Below are 21,865 nucleotides of genomic sequence, written 5' to 3' on the forward strand. Positions count from 1 at the left end.
TTTACTGGCATTAAGCACTTCTTTTAGAATTTTTTTTTAAGTATAAGGTTGCAGATTTAAATTCTCGACAAAAAATATGGTAGGCATGTGAGGTATGACAACACACACACACACTTCTTGAAACCCTATCGCCCAAAAGCACTGAGTAAGACCAAATTTGTTACTCAAAGTCAAATAATAATAGCACATGGACGTAGTTACCAACACTCCAAACTACTTCATGCTTCTTCCTTTTTTAAAATAAAATAAAAAATTTGAAAGGGGACAAACTAATAAAACGAAGGTTAAAGAAGCATTATTGAATCCGTGACCTCTCAACTAAGCTACTACTATAATACAAGGCTGTATATAACTATAATCATGTCCGACGCACCAAATATTGCAATATGATTCACGTACTGTATGTAATTGGAGGATATAAATTTCGTGCATTAACTCTAAAAAAACTCAGCCTTGTCCAATTTCAAGGTTAACATCTACCCCACACACATGTGCTTCCTTCGGCATCATAATAGTACTCCGTTTTTAATATAGGAAATAATTGTTGAGTTGGTTCTAATTTCAAATATGAGACTTGTTTCTCATATTTATTAATTTTTTCTGAATTACTTTTATGAATATTCTTTCAACTATAGTCAAGTAAGAGAAGGAAGGAAGACATTATGGAAGAAGATTATGGTATTTTAAGAAAAATATGTCATATTTCTTATAATTAACTAACCCACTTAACTTTCTTAATATAATCAAATTAATTAAATAGATCTTATATTAAAGACATGAGGAATATGTTTTAAGTTTATATATGTATATCCATTTCTCTTCGTATCTAAAACGTGGCATAATGAAATATGAAATTTCAGGGGAAGAAATAAATACGAAATTAAAGTGGACACTGAAACGACTAACAAGTAGATTTCCTCCTGTAAATAAGGCCCCTGAACTTAATAAGAATAAAAAATCAATAAATTCAAAGAATAATGGGAGGGCTTTTCGTTGCCAACATCAAGAGATTAAGTGTGTGATTAAATCTTATATCAAATGATTAGAGAACATATCAAATGTATATAAACAAATTATTTGAACACTAGAAACAAATATTAAGGATAATTAATACAGAAGTCAAATACATGGAGAGCCTCGTATGTGAAACCAAATTTGCTGCAAACCAAACAGGGCCTAATGTCAGATCATGCAGATAGCTGAGCTGACTATTTAAGGCTTTGGGAGTTTAAGCCCTTCGCCACAGCACATTGGTGTTGCTCCGCCAGCTCATTCACCGTCCCATCACTCACCTCTGTCACTGCCACTCTCTCTCTCTCGTGCGCTTACTTTCTTCTCTCTTCTGTCTCTCAATGTTTTTCCTGCCAGATCTCTTGGAGTAGCCCTTGGGGGCTGCTTGTAGTTTCGGGTTTTCTTTAACCTCCTTGAGAGCTTTTGTCGGGGGTTTTCCATATCGTATCAATACTCCATCATTTGGAGGATATCCTTGTACTGTTCCTGATTTTTCGCCGCATATCTTTCCTTCGACTATATATTCGACTTTCCTGCAAGATATCCTCTGGGTTTTATCTCTTTTCTTCTCCCTCTTCCTGGCCGAAACAGAGTCTTCTCTTCTCGCGAACGAGAACAATGGCAAATTGTTTAGATAGAGAAAGTGGGTTTACAATGTTCAGTGATGACGAACTGAGGGAGGTGAGTGGGGTGAAGAGGGTTGAAGACTATGTGGAGGTGACATGTGGGTGTACTAGCCATAGATACGGTGACGCTGTCGGACGGCTTAGGGTTTTCGTAAATGGATGCCTCGAAATCACTTGTGAATGCACCCCTGGTTGCCAGGAAGGTCTCTCTCTCTCTCTCTTCCGAGCTCTTTCTAAAGTTGAGGTTTTGATTTTTATGCATGTTGATTTCCTGAGTGTGCGATTTCTGTTGGTCTGAATGTTCACGTTCATGTGCGTCGCTGTTGGTTACTTAATCTGCGTTGCGTTTAGTGCTGGTAACAATAGTTATGCAAGTCGTCACTTCTTTTGCCAGTTACACAGTTCAGGTGTATGTTGATTTGTCTCAATGAAGACGTTCCTTTGGTCGAGTAATGGAGTTACGCGAATGCAGTTCTTTCTTTATATGAAGTCATTGGCAGTAAAACATGGCTAGTTGTTCGGTGCAAAGTTGTGCCTGTTGAATAGTATCGCATGTCCATCACGGCTGAGATTCGGTAGTCTTATTCTAAGGTTATTATGCTCGGTTTTGTTAATACTTCTAATGAGCAAAGTGAATCTGATGAAAGGAGTTATTTGCATTGTGGTTTGGTCACTGGAAAGACATGTTCTAATAACCTGCATGCTAATTAGAGTAGTTTTCCTTGGGTTAACTTATCAGGAGGTTAGACTACGTACGAGTCTGATACAACAAACTGCATATTAACATACGTTGACATAATCTATGGACTTGTTTCTGGCATCCACTTGTTTGCTTTCAGTTGTTTGATCAATTATATATCTAGAGTTTTGGTTACCCCGAGAAGAAGTCCGCCGCTGGCTATACAGTAGGCGTATTGAAGAATGCGCGCTATCATATAAACCTTGTTTGTCGCCGGCAGCGCAGTGATGTCACACACACATAGAGCACTGACGCAGAGGAAACTAAACGATTTTTTTCCCCAGCAATCCTACTTGGACTACACTGCAATAAAACCTATGTTGATATAGAAAGTAGTATTCTGGCATGTCTTTATGATTGAATTTGACCAGCGCCTGGGACATCACCGTCCAGGAAAGAGATTATATGAATGAGATTAGATTAAAAGTCTAATGGGTTTGTTCCATGTGGAGGAGCTTTTCGGGGTGGATTCAGAGTTTATTGTGTTAATGTGTCTTTAATACTTGAATGCAGCAGACAAGCTGTTAAATCTACTTGATTAATTCAGAATGCGGAGATAAAATATAAATGATTGTTTTTAGCTTTCTGCTTGCTTTCATCCAGAAGCATCTAAGTTTTGCCCTGGCCTGATCTCTACTGTGTCTTATGTGGTCATGAAGTAAATATAAATTGTTTCTATATTTGACACTTTGCCTCTCATGCTATGTGGTTTTGATCCGGAAAATTGAATTTAAAACAATTCTCTCCCCACCATGACCTCACTTCCATTATGGTGTTTTATGGCTAGACAAGTTGAGTCCTGCTGCATTTGAGAAACACTCTGGAAGAGAGTCAGCCAGGAAATGGAAGAATAATATCTGGGTGATCATTAATGGCGAGAAGGTTTCCCTGTACAAAACGGTGCTTCTCAAATACTACAATCAAGTATCAAAAACTGTTAATGGTTCCAATAGATTGAATAATGGACGGTCATGTCACCGTGATGAATTTATCAGCTGTACTAGGTGCAAAAAAAAGCGCAGGTTCCGCCTGAGGACTAAAGAGGAATGCCGCATTCACCATGATGCTTTGGCAGATGCAAATTGGAAATGTGCTGATCTTCCATATGACAAGTATGCTTACTCAGTTAGTCTCTTGCACTGAATTGAATATTTGTGCTAATAAACCTAAAACATTGGTGCTGCATACCAAAGTTTTTCTACATAAGAATTAACGGTCAAGTTAATAAACCATGCTTGCAATGATGGTGTTTAAATTATTGATATTTTGTGTTTAATGCAGGTTATTTAAGGCTTACCCCGTATTAAATAATATGGAAGTGAATGTTCCTAGGCTAATAGAGCTGTAATAATTATTTCTGTGATGTATAATCTGGAACGGAGTGGGTAACAACATTAAGCAGAGATATTGCTGTCCATTCTAAATAAAATAACTTTTTGTAATTAAAAAAATTCTTGAGTCTTGGGGTTGACCACCTCCTGCGATTATACGTTTGGACACAACATCTAGGTTCTCACAAAAATTATTTTGTCAAATCAGCTTGTATCAAGTAGTGATTCCAAACTGTGCTTCCACCTTCCTCTATTCTGCCGCAGCTTGATGAAGAACTTTATGAATAACATGTTGACAAGTCTTGTATAGTTTGCCTTTTAAGTTTGCAACTCTATGTTGTTACCTGAAGAATTTGAGCTGCTTGTAGAACCAGTCCTTCTGGTTGTTGGTTGCGTCAGTCATTGTATTCAATTCCTGCCAAGCAAAATGAAAATATGGTTGATGAAAACTGAAAATGGTGGAAAAATTATTTCCTTGTACTAGCATGTCAATGTTGCCCATGATCCAAATGACAAGAACAGCTCAGCCTCCATTGATATTAACCATTATTGCTTCTGTTCAGTTTATTATTCCTACTTGAGTTATATACATCTCCAGCTCATATTCTGCCTCGAGGGCTGATTTTTAAGATAATGGTTAATAATAACCAGAATTTCTCGATATGCGTTGCGTGGAGGGTGGTTGAAAGCCAAGAGAATATTGTATGCAGGTGTAAAATGTGTAGCATGAGGAAAAATAATGATTGCTTCTGGCCGTCTGGGACTTGTGTGCTCTCTGGCTCTGAAGGAAATCATCATTTTGCACAGTCATTTCATATGTTTGTTCTGCCCAGTGCTACATTTCCATTTCCTTCAGCCTGCTCTGGCCCCAAACACCTTGCTATTTGATTTGATTATAAAAGATACTCTGATTTGATAGATAAGGTGCTACCATCCCCAGTAGAATTTTTTTTGGGAAAAAAAATCGAAGCTCTTTCTGAATTTAGGGTCTCTTCTAAATAATCACTGGAACTTTCTTTGCTGGGAGTGGTATGCATTTGCCTTCTGGACTAAATTTTTTATGAAAAGAGAAGAAAATTTGCCCAAAACAATGTGTTATCACTTTGATTATCTAGCTCATGTGAAGGAATCTTTATTTCATTCTAGTTATAAGAAAAGCATTTGAAGTTATTCGTTTCTTATTAAAAAGACATGATTTCGTTACTTCAATGTAATTGTACCGTGTAGCTTTTGTCCTTTTTTTTTTTTTGGGGGGGGGGGGTCAACATCCTGTTTCGCTCAAGATCATTTTCTCTAATATATTTTTCAACGTTATCTTCTAGACAAGTTCTTGAAGTTACATGTAACATGATAATCTCGCAGTTGTACGTTGCCCCAAAAAAAGAATTCTCTAAAGTTTTACTTTGCTATCATGTGAAAACATATATATGGAGCAATAATTTGTAACGGTGAGCTGTATTGACAGAATAACATGCGATGATGAGGAAGAACGAGCAAGTCGCAGAGTTTACAGAGGATGTGCTCGTACTCCGACATGCAAAGGTTGCACTTCTTGTGTGTGCTTTGGATGTGATATCTGCCGTTTTTCAGATTGTAGCTGCCAGACCTGTACTGACTTTACCAGGAATGCCAAAGTTTGAGTCCTGTTTTTGCTTAATTCTGATATTCATATTCACACCCCTTCTCTTCATATGAGTCATTTCTTCCGTCATAGGAATAATTTTGTTATAACTCCTAATTGGATTGATGTTCCAGCCACGGTGCCCCGTTGATTGTTCCCATTGGCTGGATTATAAATTTCTATCAGTATTCTTGTTCTGTCTGAAGGAATCTGCTCCTATCTTCCCTTTAAGGGCCCTTTTGTCCTAGTCATTTTTTCCAGGAAAGTGTTTCTCTTTTAAATCACTTTTTAAAAATTTTTTACATTGTTTGTTTGTTTTTAAGAAAAGTCAATTACCAAAACAGGTCTTAGATTATTTTGAGAAGTTAATTTGAGTAGCCAAATTTTTGTTTTTAAAATATAGAAAAACAAATATTTGAAATGTCATAAAATCTAGAGTTGACTAAATAATAAATTATTTTTTTTATGAAGCTGGGTGAACAAAAATTAGTTTTTATCTAATAAGTCATTTTTTTTTTCATGAAACCTATACCGCATGAAAATAGCCTACTAAATGTTTTATGAGAAAAACATTAAAGAGATGAACTAAGTACTGGTAAAGAGAGATGAACTAAGTAGCCTGATATGTCACATGTACAAAATATACAAAGTCCACCAATTTATGCTGATAAACAGAATTTTACGAGTAATATTTAACATGAAATCTAGACCGTATGAAAATAACCTAAGTGTATTGTGAGAAGCAAAAAGTTCAAGTTCTAATAGTTTTACTGTGATCTAATATCTATTAGTATTCATCATCATTATTTTTTCTGTCACTGCAAGTAATTCGCTTTCATCGCGTTTTACATTTATATTTATGTAGTTGATAATAATCATAGGCACCAAATATAGCTCAAGTAGATTCATTTCAACCCAAGATTCAACATTACACGCTCAAAAAAAAAAAAAAGGGAACATCCAGTATGGCCCGGGTAAAGATTTGCATGGGCAGGGGAGCACACAGAACTTTCTACTTTGTTGGCCGCCAGCCTTTCCTTCCCCTTTGGTGAAAGGTTTTCCTTCCACGATTAGCAGAGCCACCGGACCTAAATTGATTGGGAGCATGGACATTGTCAGAACCTGACTGAAAATTATGATTTTTTTCTGGTTGCATGCCGTACTGTAAAAAGCCTTGCTCTCCACCACCCCTAACACATGTCTGAACTTGAGGGAAACTCATCCCAAATGTCATTTGATTTTGACCAAGAAGCCCCTGTGGATGCATAGGTTGCGCAAATATATTAGGCTGTACTAGGGGCAAGCTGGTTCCTGGAAGTGGAAGCGATCCTAGATTGGGGCCTAACTGCTGTTGAAATGGAATTCCTGTCACTGGCAACTGATAAGGATTTTGTGCATTTCCTGGGAACAAAGATAGGTCATTAGGAGGAAATCCATTGGGAAGCAGAGCTGTTTGTGGCTGCATAAGTGATATCCCATTTGTCCAAACTCCATTTGAAGCTAAATTAGGGCCGGGATTTGCAGGTCGAAAGGGTGGAACAATCGAAGCTGCCTCGAAAGGACCTGGTCTGATGCCTGAAAATGGAGGAAACTTTTGATGATTATGCGTTGAAGCAGATGGGACAGGGTTGGGAGGTGCTGCCGGGCCATTTTTCCTCGAAGCCTTCTTTTTGTTGTTTTTATGCTTTCCATGATTCTTATCACTAATGCCTCGCTTCATCACTTTTTGCATTTTCCTGTATTCTGCCTCTTTCTCGTCATCAGAAAACTCTGCTTCATCGGACACCTCTTCATCATTCAAACCAGAAGCATCATAGCCTTTCTTGTAAACATCCTTGTTATTAAGCACATGATTGGCAAATTCTGGAACAAAAGAGATCAAAGTACCCACATGGACACCCTTGGGGATTTCATTTTCAGAATTGTATCTCACAATATAGTAAGGGTTTTTGACAGGTCCAAAGATTTCATCAACCAACCCTAGTGGTGTTCGGGTTTCAGTTATCCAGAGAATGGACCCCTCATTAAGAGGATCATGCTTCTCAATCCCTTCCACAATGACTTGGGGGCTGATTATCTGTAAAATGAGTTACTTGATTCAGTTTATCAACCATATTATTTGACAAGCTATCCTTTATACTACAGATATTTTGTTTACTGTATTTAAACCCAGGCCACCATGCAGCCAAAAATAAAACATTTGCCACTAATAAAGGTCATAGTGAATGCCTATTATCCTTCCCTAATCAAAGATGTGGTTTTCATTATCTTACCGACATAACTACTCCTACTGGCAGCATTTGATGGTGCGGTTCTATGGTCACATTTACAGGAGGAACTGAAGGAAGATCCTGAAAAGCACAGTCAGTTCAAAAGTCAAGCTCAAAATAAAACTATATAATACTACAGAGCAAGGCTTACTGTGTACACAGATTAGTTCAAAAAAGCATGCTTCATAATATGTTTGCGAGCACCATGCCTGACATATCAAAATATTTTAAGAATACAATAAAATTCAGATCTAAAATGTAAAAGGCTCTTAACACTTTGAAACCTAGATTACACCTATAACATGACTTGCTTAGCTTGCCAGTAATGATACAAACTAGTATTATAGAACAAACTAACTTGCAGGTAAGCATCACGGGAGTAAAATCTCGTCACTCAAAGCCATTATTTGCATGTCTATACAGTATGAGACTCAATTACCGCGACCAGTAAAGATCATATTATCTAATGAATATCCGCCAAAAACATCTCATATGAGATGAGGAATCCTAGCGAAGTCCCCAACGATATCCAAACTAACCCCACTACAAAAAATTTCATCGGCAAACTCAAAGCAGTCCTCACCAACTAGGTTCAGAAGGCAATACTTTCACTTGCGTCGCCAATCAAATTTACTGGCACCATCGGGTTCCAGACCAAAATACTATCAAATATTCAGTCTCTGAGTTGAAGTATAAAATTACCTTGACCTCGTTCTTTGACCTGATGGGTCCTTCCGTAGCAGGCCCATCCTCATCATCTTCATCATTAATGCCACTCCAAGAAACCTCCCCAGCATTTTCATCATCATTGACGGCCGTGTCAGTACCCAGCTCTTGCCCATCAGAGTCATTTATCTCACCTTCTTCAACTTCCACTTCAATCTTTTTTGTAATTTTTTCTTCTTCCTGATGTTCCTCTTCTTCACTATCTTCACTATCGTCATCATCACTAGAACCACCACTAGTAGAACTATCGTCGCTATCACTGCTACTACTAGAAGATGCAGATGTTGATGAAGATGGATCATCACTCTCGGACTCTGAACTCTCGCTCTCATCCTCATCCATCTCAGTCTCACTCGACTCTGAACTCTCGCTCTCATCCTCATCCATCTTAGTCTCAGTCTTCCCGTCATTCTTTCCAATTATAACAGAGCTTCCGAGACCACTAACCAAACTAGTACTTCCCACCCCTTCCTTAACAATACTGTTACCACCCAAAACCCCCATTTCTTGACGCACTTCATCATCCGCCTCCACGACAGTAGTAGCTTCTACAGCAATTGTTTCAGCACCGTTTCTCATATCCTGCTCAGAACTCTGAAGCCCGCCAGCTAGACTAATACTTCCCATCCCGTCCTCAATGTTACAACCGGAAATCCCCAAACTTTCACACGCTTCTCCGTCCACTTTCAAGACAAGAGTAGATTCTATAGCAGTAGGCTCAGCACCATTTCTCATTTCTTGCACCACCGTACCACTCGGAATCCCCAAATTTTCACACTTGGCTCTCTCCTCCACTTTCTTCACGCTATTAGACACAACAGGATTTCTATCCAACTCCTCGAAGGAACAATCCTCGAGCACCAGAGGGAATGTGTCTGCGACCCCAATACCATTGTTCTCTTGATCAGCCATCGAATCTATTTGGGGCAGATATAAAATCTATGACTCGGTGGGCAAAAGTAAAATCGTTTGATCCAGCACCAAGAATAAGGTATTTTGATCTTGGAACGTTGTTGAAGACGTTCAAGAGAAGCTTCAGGGGGCATAGCGGAGGTTTTGTGCGCGGTTCGCTCCTTAAACCCTAGGGGACCGGCTACAAACAAAGTGTATTAGTTAAAAAAAAAAAAAAAAGAGAGAGAGAATGCATTATAAAAATGTAATTATTAATAGATTATATTTAAATTCATATTTCATTTCCCAAACTTAAATTTAATTCTAAAATTTTCAATTATTAATATTGATTCTGTGTTGAAGATGTTTAAAAAAATAAATAATTAACTATGTTTTTTCCGAATCGACTTCATTAAATTAAAATTTAATAAAAAATTATTCAATGGATATTATTAACGGATAAAATTAAAGCCTACTAATACTCTCTCCATTTTTATGAGCCTTTTTTTTTTTGGTTGAATTTATCATGTTCTTGCTTATAAATTATTTTGTGGGATCTGTGAAAAAATTAATACCTTATTTGATAATATTCTTGGAATGGATATAGCTGAGTATCACAGGGGAGCGGAGAATTGAGAAAGATGACCAATAATCTTTCGGAAAATATCTTTAATGGTGAATGATGAAAACTAAAAAAAAATTACTTCTTCTATCCTTAATATAAAACTTAATAACTAATCTAAATAAATTAAAGATATTAATTAAATTAGTTAATATAATATTTTTTTCTAAAACATTATAAGCATATTTCTGAATTCTCTCTCCTCCTTCTACTTAGTTATTAATATGATTAATTTAAAAAAAAATTAGTAAAGATATAAAATAGATCCTGTACATAAGACCAATATAAACTTTTCCAATGAGTACCTTTCTATCTTGTTATTTGTGTTTTTTTTTTTACTAAAATATAAGTATTTTTCTATTAAAAATAAATCCTATTCGAAACTCTTTCTATTAGACTCAATTCGGTCGGTTTATTGTGTTTCTTAATTTATTAAAGAGTTGATCCTGGGCAAGAGTCTTTACCATTTAAACACGAAATCTTAAGTCCAAGTCCATTCTAGACACAAATAGGAGAACATCAGTGTCCTTTTTAACCAGCCCAGCCCATCCGATAACTTGCCTCTCTTTGACTAGAAATCTAGAATCAGATACAGAGCGGAAAGAACCAAGATGGCCGAGTGATCCAATAAAATAGATCGGTCCTGTAACTGGTTCTTCTGCTTCAATGACTTGTTATTCGACACTGCAAACTTAAGAGTAATCCTCCGCCGCTCTGCCTTTTTTAAAAAAAATTTATAATAAGGTCTCAATAAACAAAAAATAATTACGAAATAAGTCTTAAGAATTTTTATTTTCTATTTTAAAACTTGTGATTACAAATTGTTTAGGTTGTTATTACCTTATTGAGATTTTTTAATAATTATTTTTTTCTTAAAACCTCATTGTAATTTTCTAAAAAAAATTGAGAAGATGAAAAATAGAACGCATGTAATGAAATTATATACAGATAAGGTCCTCGAATTTTAAGAATTATCATCAAGGATTGTGATCATTTTCTGAACAAATATATGCAATGACAAAAATGGCCACACTCTTTGCACTTTCATTTTGAATTTGTGTCTCGCAAACAAATCTCAATGACGTGTAGTATAGTTTGGTCAGTAATTAATGTAACCTTGATATACAGATGAATAGGGAGCAGAAAGCATAACGCGACACATCATTCACCGAGGTAAGAAGAAAGCATGTCGGAAGCCGGAGAGAAAGCTCATCGTCACATCGTTGTCTTCATCGGCCACAACTAAGAAGCTACGTGCCCCAATGATCATTTATTTACCGTTAATAATATCTCGAGACATTGATTTTACACATTAATGTTTATGCTTATAACATATAATTGAGTTTTGGGTTTGTTTGAAATAACATTTAAAAACACATATGAACACATTTTACATAAATCAAAACAAAGTTTATTTCACATGGCCTTTCATCGTCAACCTTCCTCTCTTTCTCACTCTCTTTGCCTCTTGGTGCATATGTTAGGCTCCAACCTCTGGCAAAAAGCTTTTCATTATGGAAAAATTGCTTGAATTCTAATTCAGGATAGTCGAAATCAAATTCCAAATCTCGTTCATTGCAAGCACATTATGTATCAGTAAGAGACTTGATGTTGAGATAGCAGCCAGAGCCAATAATATTGATGTTGGTGGCCTTTTCATGGGCTTTGTACAGTGCTCTCAAATGGTCAATTCTGCGGTTTTAATGGAGAATGGCGTTGATCTTATTTTTCTGGGGGAAGAAATATCAGCGTAACGTTAATAAATGCTGAAACCTGTAATATAAGGTCAATATCATGGGCATTCACTCAACTGTGAACGTGATTGAAAGCCACACGCAGCTACTCTCATGTCTCCTTAATTAATTAATCAGCGGCGAATAACTTTAATAATCGCTTGCAATAGCATTTTGTACGGACGAAAACGAAACCTATAAACAGTAAAAAATATTTTTTTTTAACCAAAATACTACCCTAAAAATCGTTACATAAAAAACGATTTCAATTTTACAGAGAACTTGTTCTTATTAAAAAGATTTGTTTATTCTAGCCTCTCCCCCCATCTTATCACTTTATTATTCTGCCAATTATATTTTTTAATAAAAAAAGTGAAATTCATTATGAGAATGATTTCACTTTTTCTCTCACTGTTCCATTTGACATCTATAGTAAATGGCATGAGGATTGAAAATTGTTAGCAAATTAGTTATCTAACTCTCATGTCAAGAATAAGAGGTGAAACTTGCTTTCTTGTGCCCTTGTGGTTTCCGGCTATGCTTCTAAATCTTAGGGCACGAGTTTGAGCGTTGGCATCCAAAAAAAAAAAAAGAACAAGAAGTGAAACATTTTTTTAATCATTTTTGCAAGATCAAATTGAATTACTATTAGAAAATTTCAAGCAATGTATAGTTAACAAAGAATATTTTTATACAAAAAAACAATTTTAATATTAATTTATTATCATCTCTGATTTTTAATATAAGATCTAGTTAATTATAATTTGAGAAAAGTAAGTTTAAAAAATTACTTAATTATAGCATATGCTACATGATCTATCTAAAATACTTATGTGTATCATCAAATTATGTATCAATTTAGAACCCAAGCAAATTAGTTTATAGAAAAATGATAAATATAATACTTTAAAATAATTTACTTATTTTATTTAATTTTTTAAAATTGACCAATTAGGTTTTATATTAAACACAAAAGTAGTATTTGACAATACATAAACAGCACTGCATATACAAATGAATTTATCCTAATTCCATGCGGTGGAGTATTTACCAAAATGCCCAAGTCCTATAATAGGATCAGGACCATATATTTACTTCGTATACCGTAAAAGTGCTTTTAAAATCATGATTTGATTTCCATTCAAACACCTCTTAATAGGATCAGGACCAAATTTATTTTTGATTCTCATATAGTTCATTGTACATGTCAGATTGAGAAAGCAAGAGAAAAGGTGAAACCATTCTTGAAAAAAAAAAAAACTTTCAAATTTTTATTAAAAAAGTAGTGATAAGATGGGCAAGAGAAATTAAAATGAAAACAAAATCCTCCTTGGCTTCTTGCCAAGAACTAGTTGTTCTGTAAAATTAAAATCGTAACTAACTTGATTCAAAATTCATCTAATAATAGAAATCATAACTGAATGGAAAGGAAGTAGAAAAAACCCTTGTCTGAGAGGGAGGAGTAAGCTCTCTGAATGAAGATCCGTATTTTTGCATTAACAAACTAAACTTAACAATAAACAGATTGATCGGTTTTGTTTAGTCAAGTCGTTATTTTGATCAAGATTTTTTTCAAATAAACTAAATTATTTTCTATTGGAGGAGACTAATCAGTATATGTTGACTACATTCAAATATTCATATACTTACCTAGAAAGCAAACTAATACATTACATGTCCTCTACAAGAAGAATACCCCGGCTTATAGGGAAACATGACCAAGGCAAGCTGTGATCTCTCTTCAAGTGTTTCTGCTTCTGGTTTCAAGCCACAGACAGATTCTTGAGCGAGGAGGACAAACACAGCAACTCATCAGGTTCCCCAAAAAGAAAAAAGTTAAAGAAACAGACTGATCAGACAGAGATCGAGAATATATAGGAGAAACCTGAGGAAAAGAAATTAAGTTAAAGTGCGCACGTGGTTGGAAAATGGGAATCATATGGTATCTCTCTAACGGTAAGAACGAAGAACGGCTCCACAAAAAGTGCAGACAACGGCTCTCCAGGATTTCCAATAAAATGGGACATAACAGAATCTGGTCGCCGACCTTATGTCCTCCACCTTGGCTCCTCCGCCACACCGCGAGCACGTCCCCGCCGCCGGCTTACTGTGAAGCACCTGTCGTGTTTGGTCCACCAGAAAACAGTAAAATACCATGATAATCTTCTCCTTCCCTTGCTGCTCTTTTCTGCTTTTTCCCGTCTCAGTACAGTGAAATTCGTTAATTTAAGGCAATATGGGAATGAGCATTCACAAGGGAGACTAAAGCCGGAGCATCTTACTGATGTGTTCTGCAATCATGAGCGTTGGATTTGTTGATAACCAATCTGGTGGCTCATAGCTGCTCGACGTTTAGTGAAGTCAAGCTGAGGCTGGCCTATATACAATCTGGTTCCGTGGAATGGTGTACGTGAGATCTAGTGGTACACGTGGATGTGATAGGAGGGACGAGGCTGTGAACCTTGGTAGTAACTAAGAAGAAGATGCTTGTTATATGTCTATGTCACTGTAATTTGGAGTGGGGCACGGGGCATACAGGTGGTAGTTGGTAGGTCCTCGTTGTGTTTTAGAGCATTACATGATCAAACCGATGGATCCATCTGTATTTCCCAGACGAAGATCAATTCAATTGCGAGTGGTCCATATACTATTCAATAAAATGTACATCACTAACGAAGTATGATGTGATTTATAAGTTTAATAAGTTCTTTTTCTTATTAAATTGATACTCACGGATGGCTTTAACAAGTAGGACGCCGAATGAAGTGCTCCTTTCAAAAGCGTAGTGTTATAATTCCCCACTTTTGATAATTTCCTTAATGGCTTAATTTTTTAGAATTGAATTCTCTCTTTAAATTTATGTTGATATCAACATCTCTCCACTTTTATCCTAAATTAATGCTCATTATTTTTCAACATGGGCCAAGTCTTTATCCGTTGATTAGAGGCAGTTTAATTTCAGAAACAATTATTAATCACTCCTAAAATTTTGTAACCTGGCTACGCGAACACCACACCTTCCGATATTTCATCTTATAAGTAATTAAGATGGGAGGGGACTCTGAGTTTCGTTTGATATTCTCTCCGTTACTATACATAAACTTCAAATAATTTAATCGAGTTTAACGAACAACCAATTAAAATTAGTTAAAAATAATAAATAGATAAGAAATGTACTTTTTTAAAATATGTCCTTGTTTATTATAAGAATAAGTGAGAGAGACAATAAATAAATAATAAAAGAGAATATATGAGAGAGAATGAATTATTAAAATAATTGGGTGTCATTCTTTTCAATGGTCATTTCTCTCCTATGTTCTATGTGTTTTAAAATTAATAGGAATAAGAATATTTCTCTCAATTCAAAGCGTTATCTCTCTCCCTCTCCCGTAACTAGTTAGCCCCATTTCTAATTAATGCTGTTTATAGTCATTAAAAAAACAATAAATACAATAAAAAAAAAAGGTAAAATTGTAAATAAAAAAAAAGCATTAAATATTCAGACAAAACTCAAAATAAAGTTTATAAATTGAACAATGTCCTTTTCCAAAAGTGAAGCTTATATATAGGATGAGAGGGAGTATTTTTCACTCTGCTCACAAACACTCATGTCATACTATCTTATTCTTAAGGTGATGGGTTGAGCACCATTTCCATAAAAGATTATACGAGACCGTTATAGTCTCTTCTCGAATATTAATATTATGCATCTTGCCTTGTAATTTTTTAATATGGGGAAATATTATTGCGGTGCTTAACCATATTGTAGCCAACAACCAACAAGATTTTCGAAATTAATTGTCACATTCCAAAGGGGCCATTTCTAAAATGTGTCTTGATGGAGAGGAATGAAAAAGTATAATAAGAAAGAAAATGACGTTTTGTGGGGGGGAAAAAATAAATGTTTAGTAAGTAAAAATGCTCATAAAAATGAAAAAAAAAACTAAAAATGATAATATCTTAAGCCAAGTTGCTTCAAAGGAAGCAAAGGGTCTTCTGTCGGCAGCAATCTTGGCCCGACCACCAGGGACATGACGGAAAGAGATTGAATTACCACACCATCCTCCCCAAATCACACCAGTGGCCGAATTACCACCCGTTCTGATTTAATCTATCAATTTCATAACTCAACTTTGTTCTTACAAATAAGTTAAATAATTTGCACATAGTATTAAACCTCAATTTCAGGATATAATAAGGTCCACTTGTCAAGTCGGCAGAACATGTGATTATTTTCAACGACAATTACAAGGCAATTCGGCCAAGTGCCTTCCACAAGCCATCCATATTATGACTGGCGTCCGCCAAATCAGAAAATTGTTCACTACAAATAATATTTTTCAAACACAATTATATGATATGTAATATTATCCAGTCATATCTGAACATTATCAAGTTTAATTGGGTAGCTTCCTCAATGTAATTTCTTCCATCCACAAGAAAATTTTTTCCCCAATAGATTTTAAACCTCCATAGAAAAATTTAAAAAAAAAAATATTTTTTGTTGATAAAGTACACGACAAAATTAAAGTAACATTCTGCAAGCCAAACATTATCATATCAAAGGAAACATCTCATGCAACCTTTTTTTCTTCTCCATATGCACAACTAAGCTTTTCTATCTTAAGCATCTGACATGACTGAATCCTATAGCCCAAAACCTGTGAAGATAAGTAAGCCGCAAAGAATCCAAGGCATTGGTAACAAAGAAATCAAGTTTTTTATGGCAATCGACAAGAAGCTAAGAGCTCCGTCCACCTTGTAAGTCGTGTCATAGAGCTGCCATCATGGTGCCCCTCGCAGCTTGGTGTTTCATCTCCGCAGCCTTGCCGCTGCCACGGAAGTACATGTATACTTGCTGCAAATGTAAATCAAGAAACAGTCAAACAAGATATGCATTAGAGAGAAGCCGAGAGAATATCAAGTTATTTCTAGATTATAAGAACCTGAATAACCCAGACGCTCAGCAGAGACTCGAGGCAGAAAAACGCAAACCCAATAAAGTAGAATATCTGCAAGTGAGAACAGGAAGTGACATAATTTTACCCCGAGATCAAGACGTAACAGCCCTTGGGGGCTAAACAGTATTCACCTATTGTTGCATGACTCTATGTTGGCTGATCATCAAGGAGTCAATTACAATATTGAAAACTTACCCCAACCAGTGCGTGGTCACCCAGCAAATCTATAGCAGGCAAGATACCTCTGTCCACATCATACATTATGCAACACAAATATTAGTTGAAATGGAACCAAAATGGTAGAGTCCAATAGTAACATATTTGTACATGAAATCACTATGAACGTGTCCACTCCACAACCTTAAGTGGATACCAATCCATTCAACTCTCCATTGTTTTCCTCCCTTCCAGTAGGCCAAATCAATAAGAGAGTAAGTGTAAATCTTGTGGGGTTTCAAACTTAATTAATACATTAAATCCATAATAAATCCATGAATAGGAAATAACTCACGTGAGGGATTTTCCTTTGAAGATAATTGGTGGAGCAACTGAAGCGAATATGCAAAAGCCAATATGCAACTGATTGGGAAAACACGGGAAAAAAGAGATCAGCACTATGCACATTAGCGCAGAACAAGTGTCCAGAATGAGAAAAGGCATAAACTTGCCAGGTAAAACAAGAAAAACCAGCCAAACTTCAGAGCACTGTCAGTCCTGTGACATGAGATAGCACAAAACTCTAAGAAAAGAAATGAACCATGTCGAATAATAAAAGCAGGAAAAACAAAAAGGATTCTGATAATTAAATGCTTCCTCTTGACAGTATTAATATACCCAAAATTTGCAGGAGCATCTAAATTTCATTGCTAAAGTCTAAATTTAACCAACTAGAAAAGTTAATGCTCTTGAAGTCCTTAATGTTAACAAAGCTTTGGTGAAGGAAAATAGATTTTATTCTTTTCAGACCTTAACAAGGATAACGAAGATGTCAAACAGAAATCTCTATTCCAAACATTAAAAAAATGAATAAAATCAAATTTAGCAGTACCTTGTAGCCCGATAAAGAGGGCGATACCACAACACGTAGCCACCTGGTACACCTGAAATAAAGTAGATGATAGCAAGAAACCATATTGTAGGACCTACAAGGGGGGGAAAAAAAAGAAAAAAGAAAAACCATGATGATCAGATCAGGTGAGAGTATAATAATTACAGTTCACAGCCCAACAAAAAGTTGTCAAACATACCTTCCCCTTTGATCCAAGCAGTAGTAACTGCCACAATATTCCATGTAAGGCACAGAACCAAACCTGCACAATTTTCACAATTCAGAAACAAAAGACATGTAAATTGGTAAAAATAAAAAAGATTGATTAAAACAATTCATATTTGCCACAATGGAAATTGTCAGCTGGAGAGGGGAGATTATTCACGGGTCAACATGTCAATAATGGAAGATGGAAATAACAATTCCCTAAAACAGATTCCAAAACTTAACAAAGAATTACACGAGGATGCACTGAAAGACCAAATTATCTAGCCAAGATGTAGCTCCCATCAACCCAAATTTGTGCTCTTTAAATTATAAAATAAAATTATGGACAGATAAAAATAAACTCTCATAAAGAAGTTCTTTGAATTGAAAAATAACACATCATAATTAATATGATATCAATTATCAGCAAGTAGGTAGTATCTAATACAAACTACTCAAAGATACCTAAAAATGTTGTGAATGCAACGTACTGAACCTTCTGCAGATGTATTGGTATTTCCCTTGCAATGTCATGATGAATGATCGGGAAGAATGGTGGCCAATTTTTCTCCTCTATAACTATACCAGCTGAGCCAAAAAAAAAAAAAAAAAAAACAGAAGATTATTGTCACAACACTTTGCTCAAAAAAAAAAAAAAAAAAAATTTGTCATACCACAGACATGTTTCCAGTAGGCTTCCGTAAGAATGAATAAGCTTACATACCTCGGGCTATAGCATCTTCCCTTCGTTTTAGTTCCTGAAAAGGTCATGAGCTCATTAATTATCTGACAGACAGAAGACATTGTACATGCAGAATGACCAGACCAACTTATAACAAGATAACAGAGAGCAGGCATGGCACTAAAAATTCTAAAATGGTGGTCCATCAATGTGTTAATCTCAATACTCAACAGAAGGAACATCCGTTTACTAATATCAAATAGTAAAAATGAAAAAGGCAATGCCATTTGGCATTTCTGTGGACCACCATTACCACCCAATCAGGTCACTAGATTTGAACTTAGAATTGCTAAAATCATCATAATTTCATAGGCACCACTACACTGAGGAAAAACAAACAAAATCATTGAATCTAACATAGCAACAATCATTTTCTAACACTAACACTTCTTTAAATGCTATCAAATGAAGATGGCAGGATAAATCACCTGTTCCCTTCTTTTCAATTCCGCTTCTTTAGCTTGAAGCTCCTTCTCTCTTGCTTTTACATCCTGAAGATGATAAGAAAATAAGTAAATCTATGCCATTAAGGACTTTTAAATAGAATCATTTTGACATTAAGCTCAATGTTTAAAACTTCTTTTACCGTTGAGGAATCTAGAGGAATATCAATAGTTGCCCCACGATCATAAGGCTCAGGAGGAAGGGGTGAGAGCTTAGATGCTGCAGAAGGGACAGTTGCGGAGTTCTGAGAAAATAAGCGAGAATTAGTAATGGTAATGAACCAACCTACATTATAAGCATGTGGTTGGAAAATCATAAGAAAAATATAGAGACAAATAACAAGAGACAAACATAAAAACTTGCAAAACAGTGGCAACCTACATCAAGTTACCTCCCCAAAACAATTCTCCTGTCCACACACAAAAAGAAAGGAAATATTTTTTTTTGTTTTGGGGGGGGGGTTCATCTTTCATTATGGTCCATAATCCATTTAAGAAAATCGTTTTGATAATTTAATAACAATGACATAGCCAGACGAAGTAAATCGGTTGAAAATTTAGTCCTCCTGGCCCTTGTGCAAGTTTATTGTGTTCTGCTTTAACCCACTCGTAGTGACTGCAAAATGTGGATTGGCATGGTTACTAGGTCGTTGATCTCGAAGGAACTTGGGAAGGATACTAATTAAAGAGATCATATAAGAAGGCATGAGCGAATGAATTATTTCCAAGTTAAAATATTCTGAAGGCAAAGTGTACGGATCAGAAGGGCCCAAGACCCCCCCCCCCCCAAAGGGGGCGGGGCAGGGTCCAAAGTTATAAAGCTGGTAAAAAGTATTGAAAGGATCTAAGCTCCACAAGAAGGAATGGAGGAAGTCCAAGATCATGGATATGCAGTAGAATCTTTCCAACCATATAGGCCAGTTACCAGCACCACGTTACTTCTCTCTTTCCAGTTAAAATATGATAACATAAATCGTTATATCTTAAGGAAATTGTACCCATGATAGGAAAGAGAAAGCTTACGGTCATATAAAATGCACCTCCACTATAGGTTGATTGTCCTTTTCCTTTACCTGCTCCATCCTAAACATTGATGAAAATGGATGCTGGTTTAGTTTTTAAAAGTCATGTAAGGTAGCACATCTGTAAGTTACAATTTTGACGATAGTGTTTAAATGATTCTTCAGTCTTGTGAATTCTAACAGGTTTTGTGTACATTCATTCTCTGACTTAAATTTCATTTTCCCAATGTCTAAATAATTCACTGATTACATTAATCATGCTGAAGACAATTTGTTCCAATTCTCCAAGAGGCACATAGTAAAAACCTAAAAATTTCAATATTGTTCAGCCTGTAATGAAAACTTTTGGTCTTCCATAAAAAACATAAAATTTTGATGACTTTGTTCAGAAAATTTTTCAGACTTTTGAATTCTAACAGCCTTTTTGCATGTTCATTCGTTGAATTAAATTTCATTTCCTCAATGCCTAAATAATCAATATATGGCAATGCAAACTTCTGATTTACTGCCCCCCCGCGCGCGCGCGCGCGCGCACAAACACATATATAGACAATAGATGATAGACATAACCATAAAATCATTTGAAAAAAAGATAAAGATGAAGAGAAAACAGTCAAGAAATCGCTCTCAGGCTTTTATTCTATTATTCAAACATTAATGGTAGGATGCAGTTACTCAATCCTCAATGATTTTAGTAACTAGCGAGCAATCTTGAGAAGGAAGCTATTATGATCCGAAGAAATATATATATCCTCAAGTTTCCAGTTTAACACACCACCTACAGACCATAATATTTATACTTCTTTTTTTCTGGATTTGGCAGCAGACGAACGAGCATCCCACAGGTGCAGGAAGCATCGCCTGTTAAGCTACATTGTGAATTTCAATTCACCAATATCTAGAAAACAACAAAGGGATCTGACATAGCGACATCCAGCCAAACAGAAATGGAAACCATCAGTTAACGCGCATCAACAATCATCACATGAACAATAAACTCAATGCACTTGCAACCTCATAGATCACACTCAAGGGAATCAGACACATCAAGTTGAGCTACAAGATTTGAATGCGAAAACCGTAGATTTAGCCACGAACTTACCGCGAAGGGATTGACCTCTTCTTCCTCGAAAGGATTCGAATCGTACCGACTCATTGGACCAGAGAAAAATAGATCTAAACAATAAGACTAAGCAAAAACCAAATGGATCTAAATAAAAAGGATAAGGAAACTTCGGGTTGGTAAGAAGGATGAAGAGACGATTCCTGAAATTGCGGTTCTTGTTGCCGCCGATTGGCGTAAGGGTGTGGCAGAATCAGAGAAGGTTTGGACCAGATGGCTTCTGTTGAAGGTCTTGTTTTGATTAGTGGGTAACTGAAAAGCAAAAGGATGAGGGGTGTTCCGTTCGCGCGTGAACGGAGATAATTTGATTCTCCCAGCACAGTAATGTAGAGTAAACGCGCATTTTAGAACCGCTGCCTGGATAAAATGTAGAGTATTTATTTAAACAAAAATATAACTTCATTACAATTTTAAGAAAAATTATTTATAAGTCCTAAATAAAATAAATTAATACAGAAATGCCTCAAAATTTATTTTTTATAAGTATAATAAGTTTCACCTATAGATATAAAAGTTTAATTTTTAAAACTAAACATGTAAGTTCGAACTTTGAATTATAAATATAAATTTTTTGAGACTTCTTTGTATTTGATTTTCTTACATTCTATGAGTAATTTTCTCTTGATTTTGTTTTAATCATTTGACATGATTATAAATTTTACTCACGTTTTTTATGTTATTTTCTTTTTATTAATCTTAGAATTTCATTTTTAAATCTTAATTAAGTATTATTTAAATTTAATTAATTG

The 21,865-nt window shown here is 35.7% G+C and overlaps 4 protein-coding genes across 6 annotated transcripts; 1 reads left to right on the plus strand and 3 right to left on the minus strand.

Moving 5' to 3' along the window:
* Positions 1–1,300: 1,300 nt before the first annotated feature.
* Positions 1,301–5,545, plus strand: LOC114711599 (protein ULTRAPETALA 1-like). Its single transcript, XM_028896016.1, has 3 exons — positions 1,301–1,840; positions 3,164–3,488; positions 5,173–5,545. The coding sequence occupies exons 1-3, from the start codon at positions 1,630–1,632 to the stop codon at positions 5,345–5,347; spliced, it is 711 nt and encodes a 236-aa protein (XP_028751849.1). The 5' UTR covers positions 1,301–1,629; the 3' UTR covers positions 5,348–5,545.
* A 548-nt stretch (positions 5,546–6,093) lies between these two features.
* LOC114711605 (H/ACA ribonucleoprotein complex non-core subunit NAF1-like) lies at positions 6,094–9,363 on the minus strand. 2 transcript variants are annotated; one of them, XM_028896022.1, is made up of 4 exons: positions 8,712–9,363; positions 8,301–8,666; positions 7,602–7,679; positions 6,094–7,405 (listed from the first exon to the last, which is right to left on the minus strand). In XM_028896022.1, the coding sequence occupies exons 1-4, from the start codon at positions 9,234–9,236 to the stop codon at positions 6,341–6,343; spliced, it is 2,034 nt and encodes a 677-aa protein (XP_028751855.1). In that variant the 5' UTR covers positions 9,237–9,363; the 3' UTR covers positions 6,094–6,340. The 2 variants fall into 2 exon arrangements, with proteins under 2 accessions (XP_028751855.1, XP_028751854.1); XM_028896021.1 differs by having other exon boundaries at positions 8,301–9,363.
* Positions 9,364–13,190: 3,827 nt separating this feature from the next.
* LOC114711604 (uncharacterized) lies at positions 13,191–13,853 on the minus strand. The gene is made up of 2 exons (XM_028896020.1): positions 13,456–13,853; positions 13,191–13,351 (listed from the first exon to the last, which is right to left on the minus strand). Exon 1 carries the CDS (start codon positions 13,725–13,727, stop codon positions 13,521–13,523), a length of 207 nt encoding a protein of 68 aa, XP_028751853.1. The 5' UTR covers positions 13,728–13,853; the 3' UTR covers positions 13,191–13,351; positions 13,456–13,520.
* Positions 13,854–15,952: 2,099 nt separating this feature from the next.
* On the minus strand, positions 15,953–21,424 carry LOC114711601 (secretory carrier-associated membrane protein 1-like). 2 transcript variants are annotated; one of them, XM_028896017.1, is made up of 13 exons: positions 21,096–21,424; positions 19,995–20,054; positions 19,115–19,216; positions 18,957–19,019; positions 18,511–18,544; positions 18,252–18,374; positions 17,779–17,841; positions 17,580–17,673; positions 17,200–17,245; positions 17,043–17,110; positions 16,727–16,775; positions 16,517–16,582; positions 15,953–16,428 (listed from the first exon to the last, which is right to left on the minus strand). In XM_028896017.1, the coding sequence occupies exons 1-13, from the start codon at positions 21,147–21,149 to the stop codon at positions 16,342–16,344; spliced, it is 909 nt and encodes a 302-aa protein (XP_028751850.1). In that variant the 5' UTR covers positions 21,150–21,424; the 3' UTR covers positions 15,953–16,341. The 2 variants fall into 2 exon arrangements, with proteins under 2 accessions (XP_028751850.1, XP_028751851.1); XM_028896018.1 differs by lacking the exon at positions 19,995–20,054.
* Positions 21,425–21,865: the final 441 nt, after the last annotated feature.

Source organism: Neltuma alba, unplaced genomic scaffold (assembly GCF_004799145.2).
Source record: "Neltuma alba isolate B1F8T4 unplaced genomic scaffold, ASM479914v2 tig00011300_pilon, whole genome shotgun sequence".
Classification (NCBI taxonomy): Eukaryota; Viridiplantae; Streptophyta; class Magnoliopsida; order Fabales; family Fabaceae; genus Neltuma; species Neltuma alba.

Coding starts and splice junctions, on each gene's coding strand:
- LOC114711601 (XM_028896017.1), bottom strand. CDS start 21,149: ATGAGTCGGTACGATTCGAATCCTTTCGAGGAAGAAGAGGTCAATCCC. Junction 18,545..18,956: donor AATTGAAAAGAAGGGAACAG/GTGATTTATCCT, acceptor TGACCTTTTCAG/GAACTAAAACGAAGGGAAGA. Junction 16,429..16,516: donor TGAGCGTCTGGGTTATTCAG/GTTCTTATAATC, acceptor TTACATTTGCAG/CAAGTATACATGTACTTCCG.
- LOC114711605 (XM_028896021.1), bottom strand. CDS start 9,236: ATGGCTGATCAAGAGAACAATGGTATTGGGGTCGCAGACACATTCCCT. Junction 7,680..8,300: donor GGTCAAAGAACGAGGTCAAG/GTAATTTTATAC, acceptor TGTGCTTTTCAG/GATCTTCCTTCAGTTCCTCC. Junction 7,406..7,601: donor CAGTAGGAGTAGTTATGTCG/GTAAGATAATGA, acceptor CTCATTTTACAG/ATAATCAGCCCCCAAGTCAT.
- LOC114711604 (XM_028896020.1), bottom strand. CDS start 13,727: ATGGTATTTTACTGTTTTCTGGTGGACCAAACACGACAGGTGCTTCAC.
- LOC114711599 (XM_028896016.1), top strand. CDS start 1,630: ATGGCAAATTGTTTAGATAGAGAAAGTGGGTTTACAATGTTCAGTGAT. Junction 1,841..3,163: donor CACCCCTGGTTGCCAGGAAG/GTCTCTCTCTCT, acceptor TTTTATGGCTAG/ACAAGTTGAGTCCTGCTGCA. Junction 3,489..5,172: donor GCTGATCTTCCATATGACAA/GTATGCTTACTC, acceptor CTGTATTGACAG/AATAACATGCGATGATGAGG.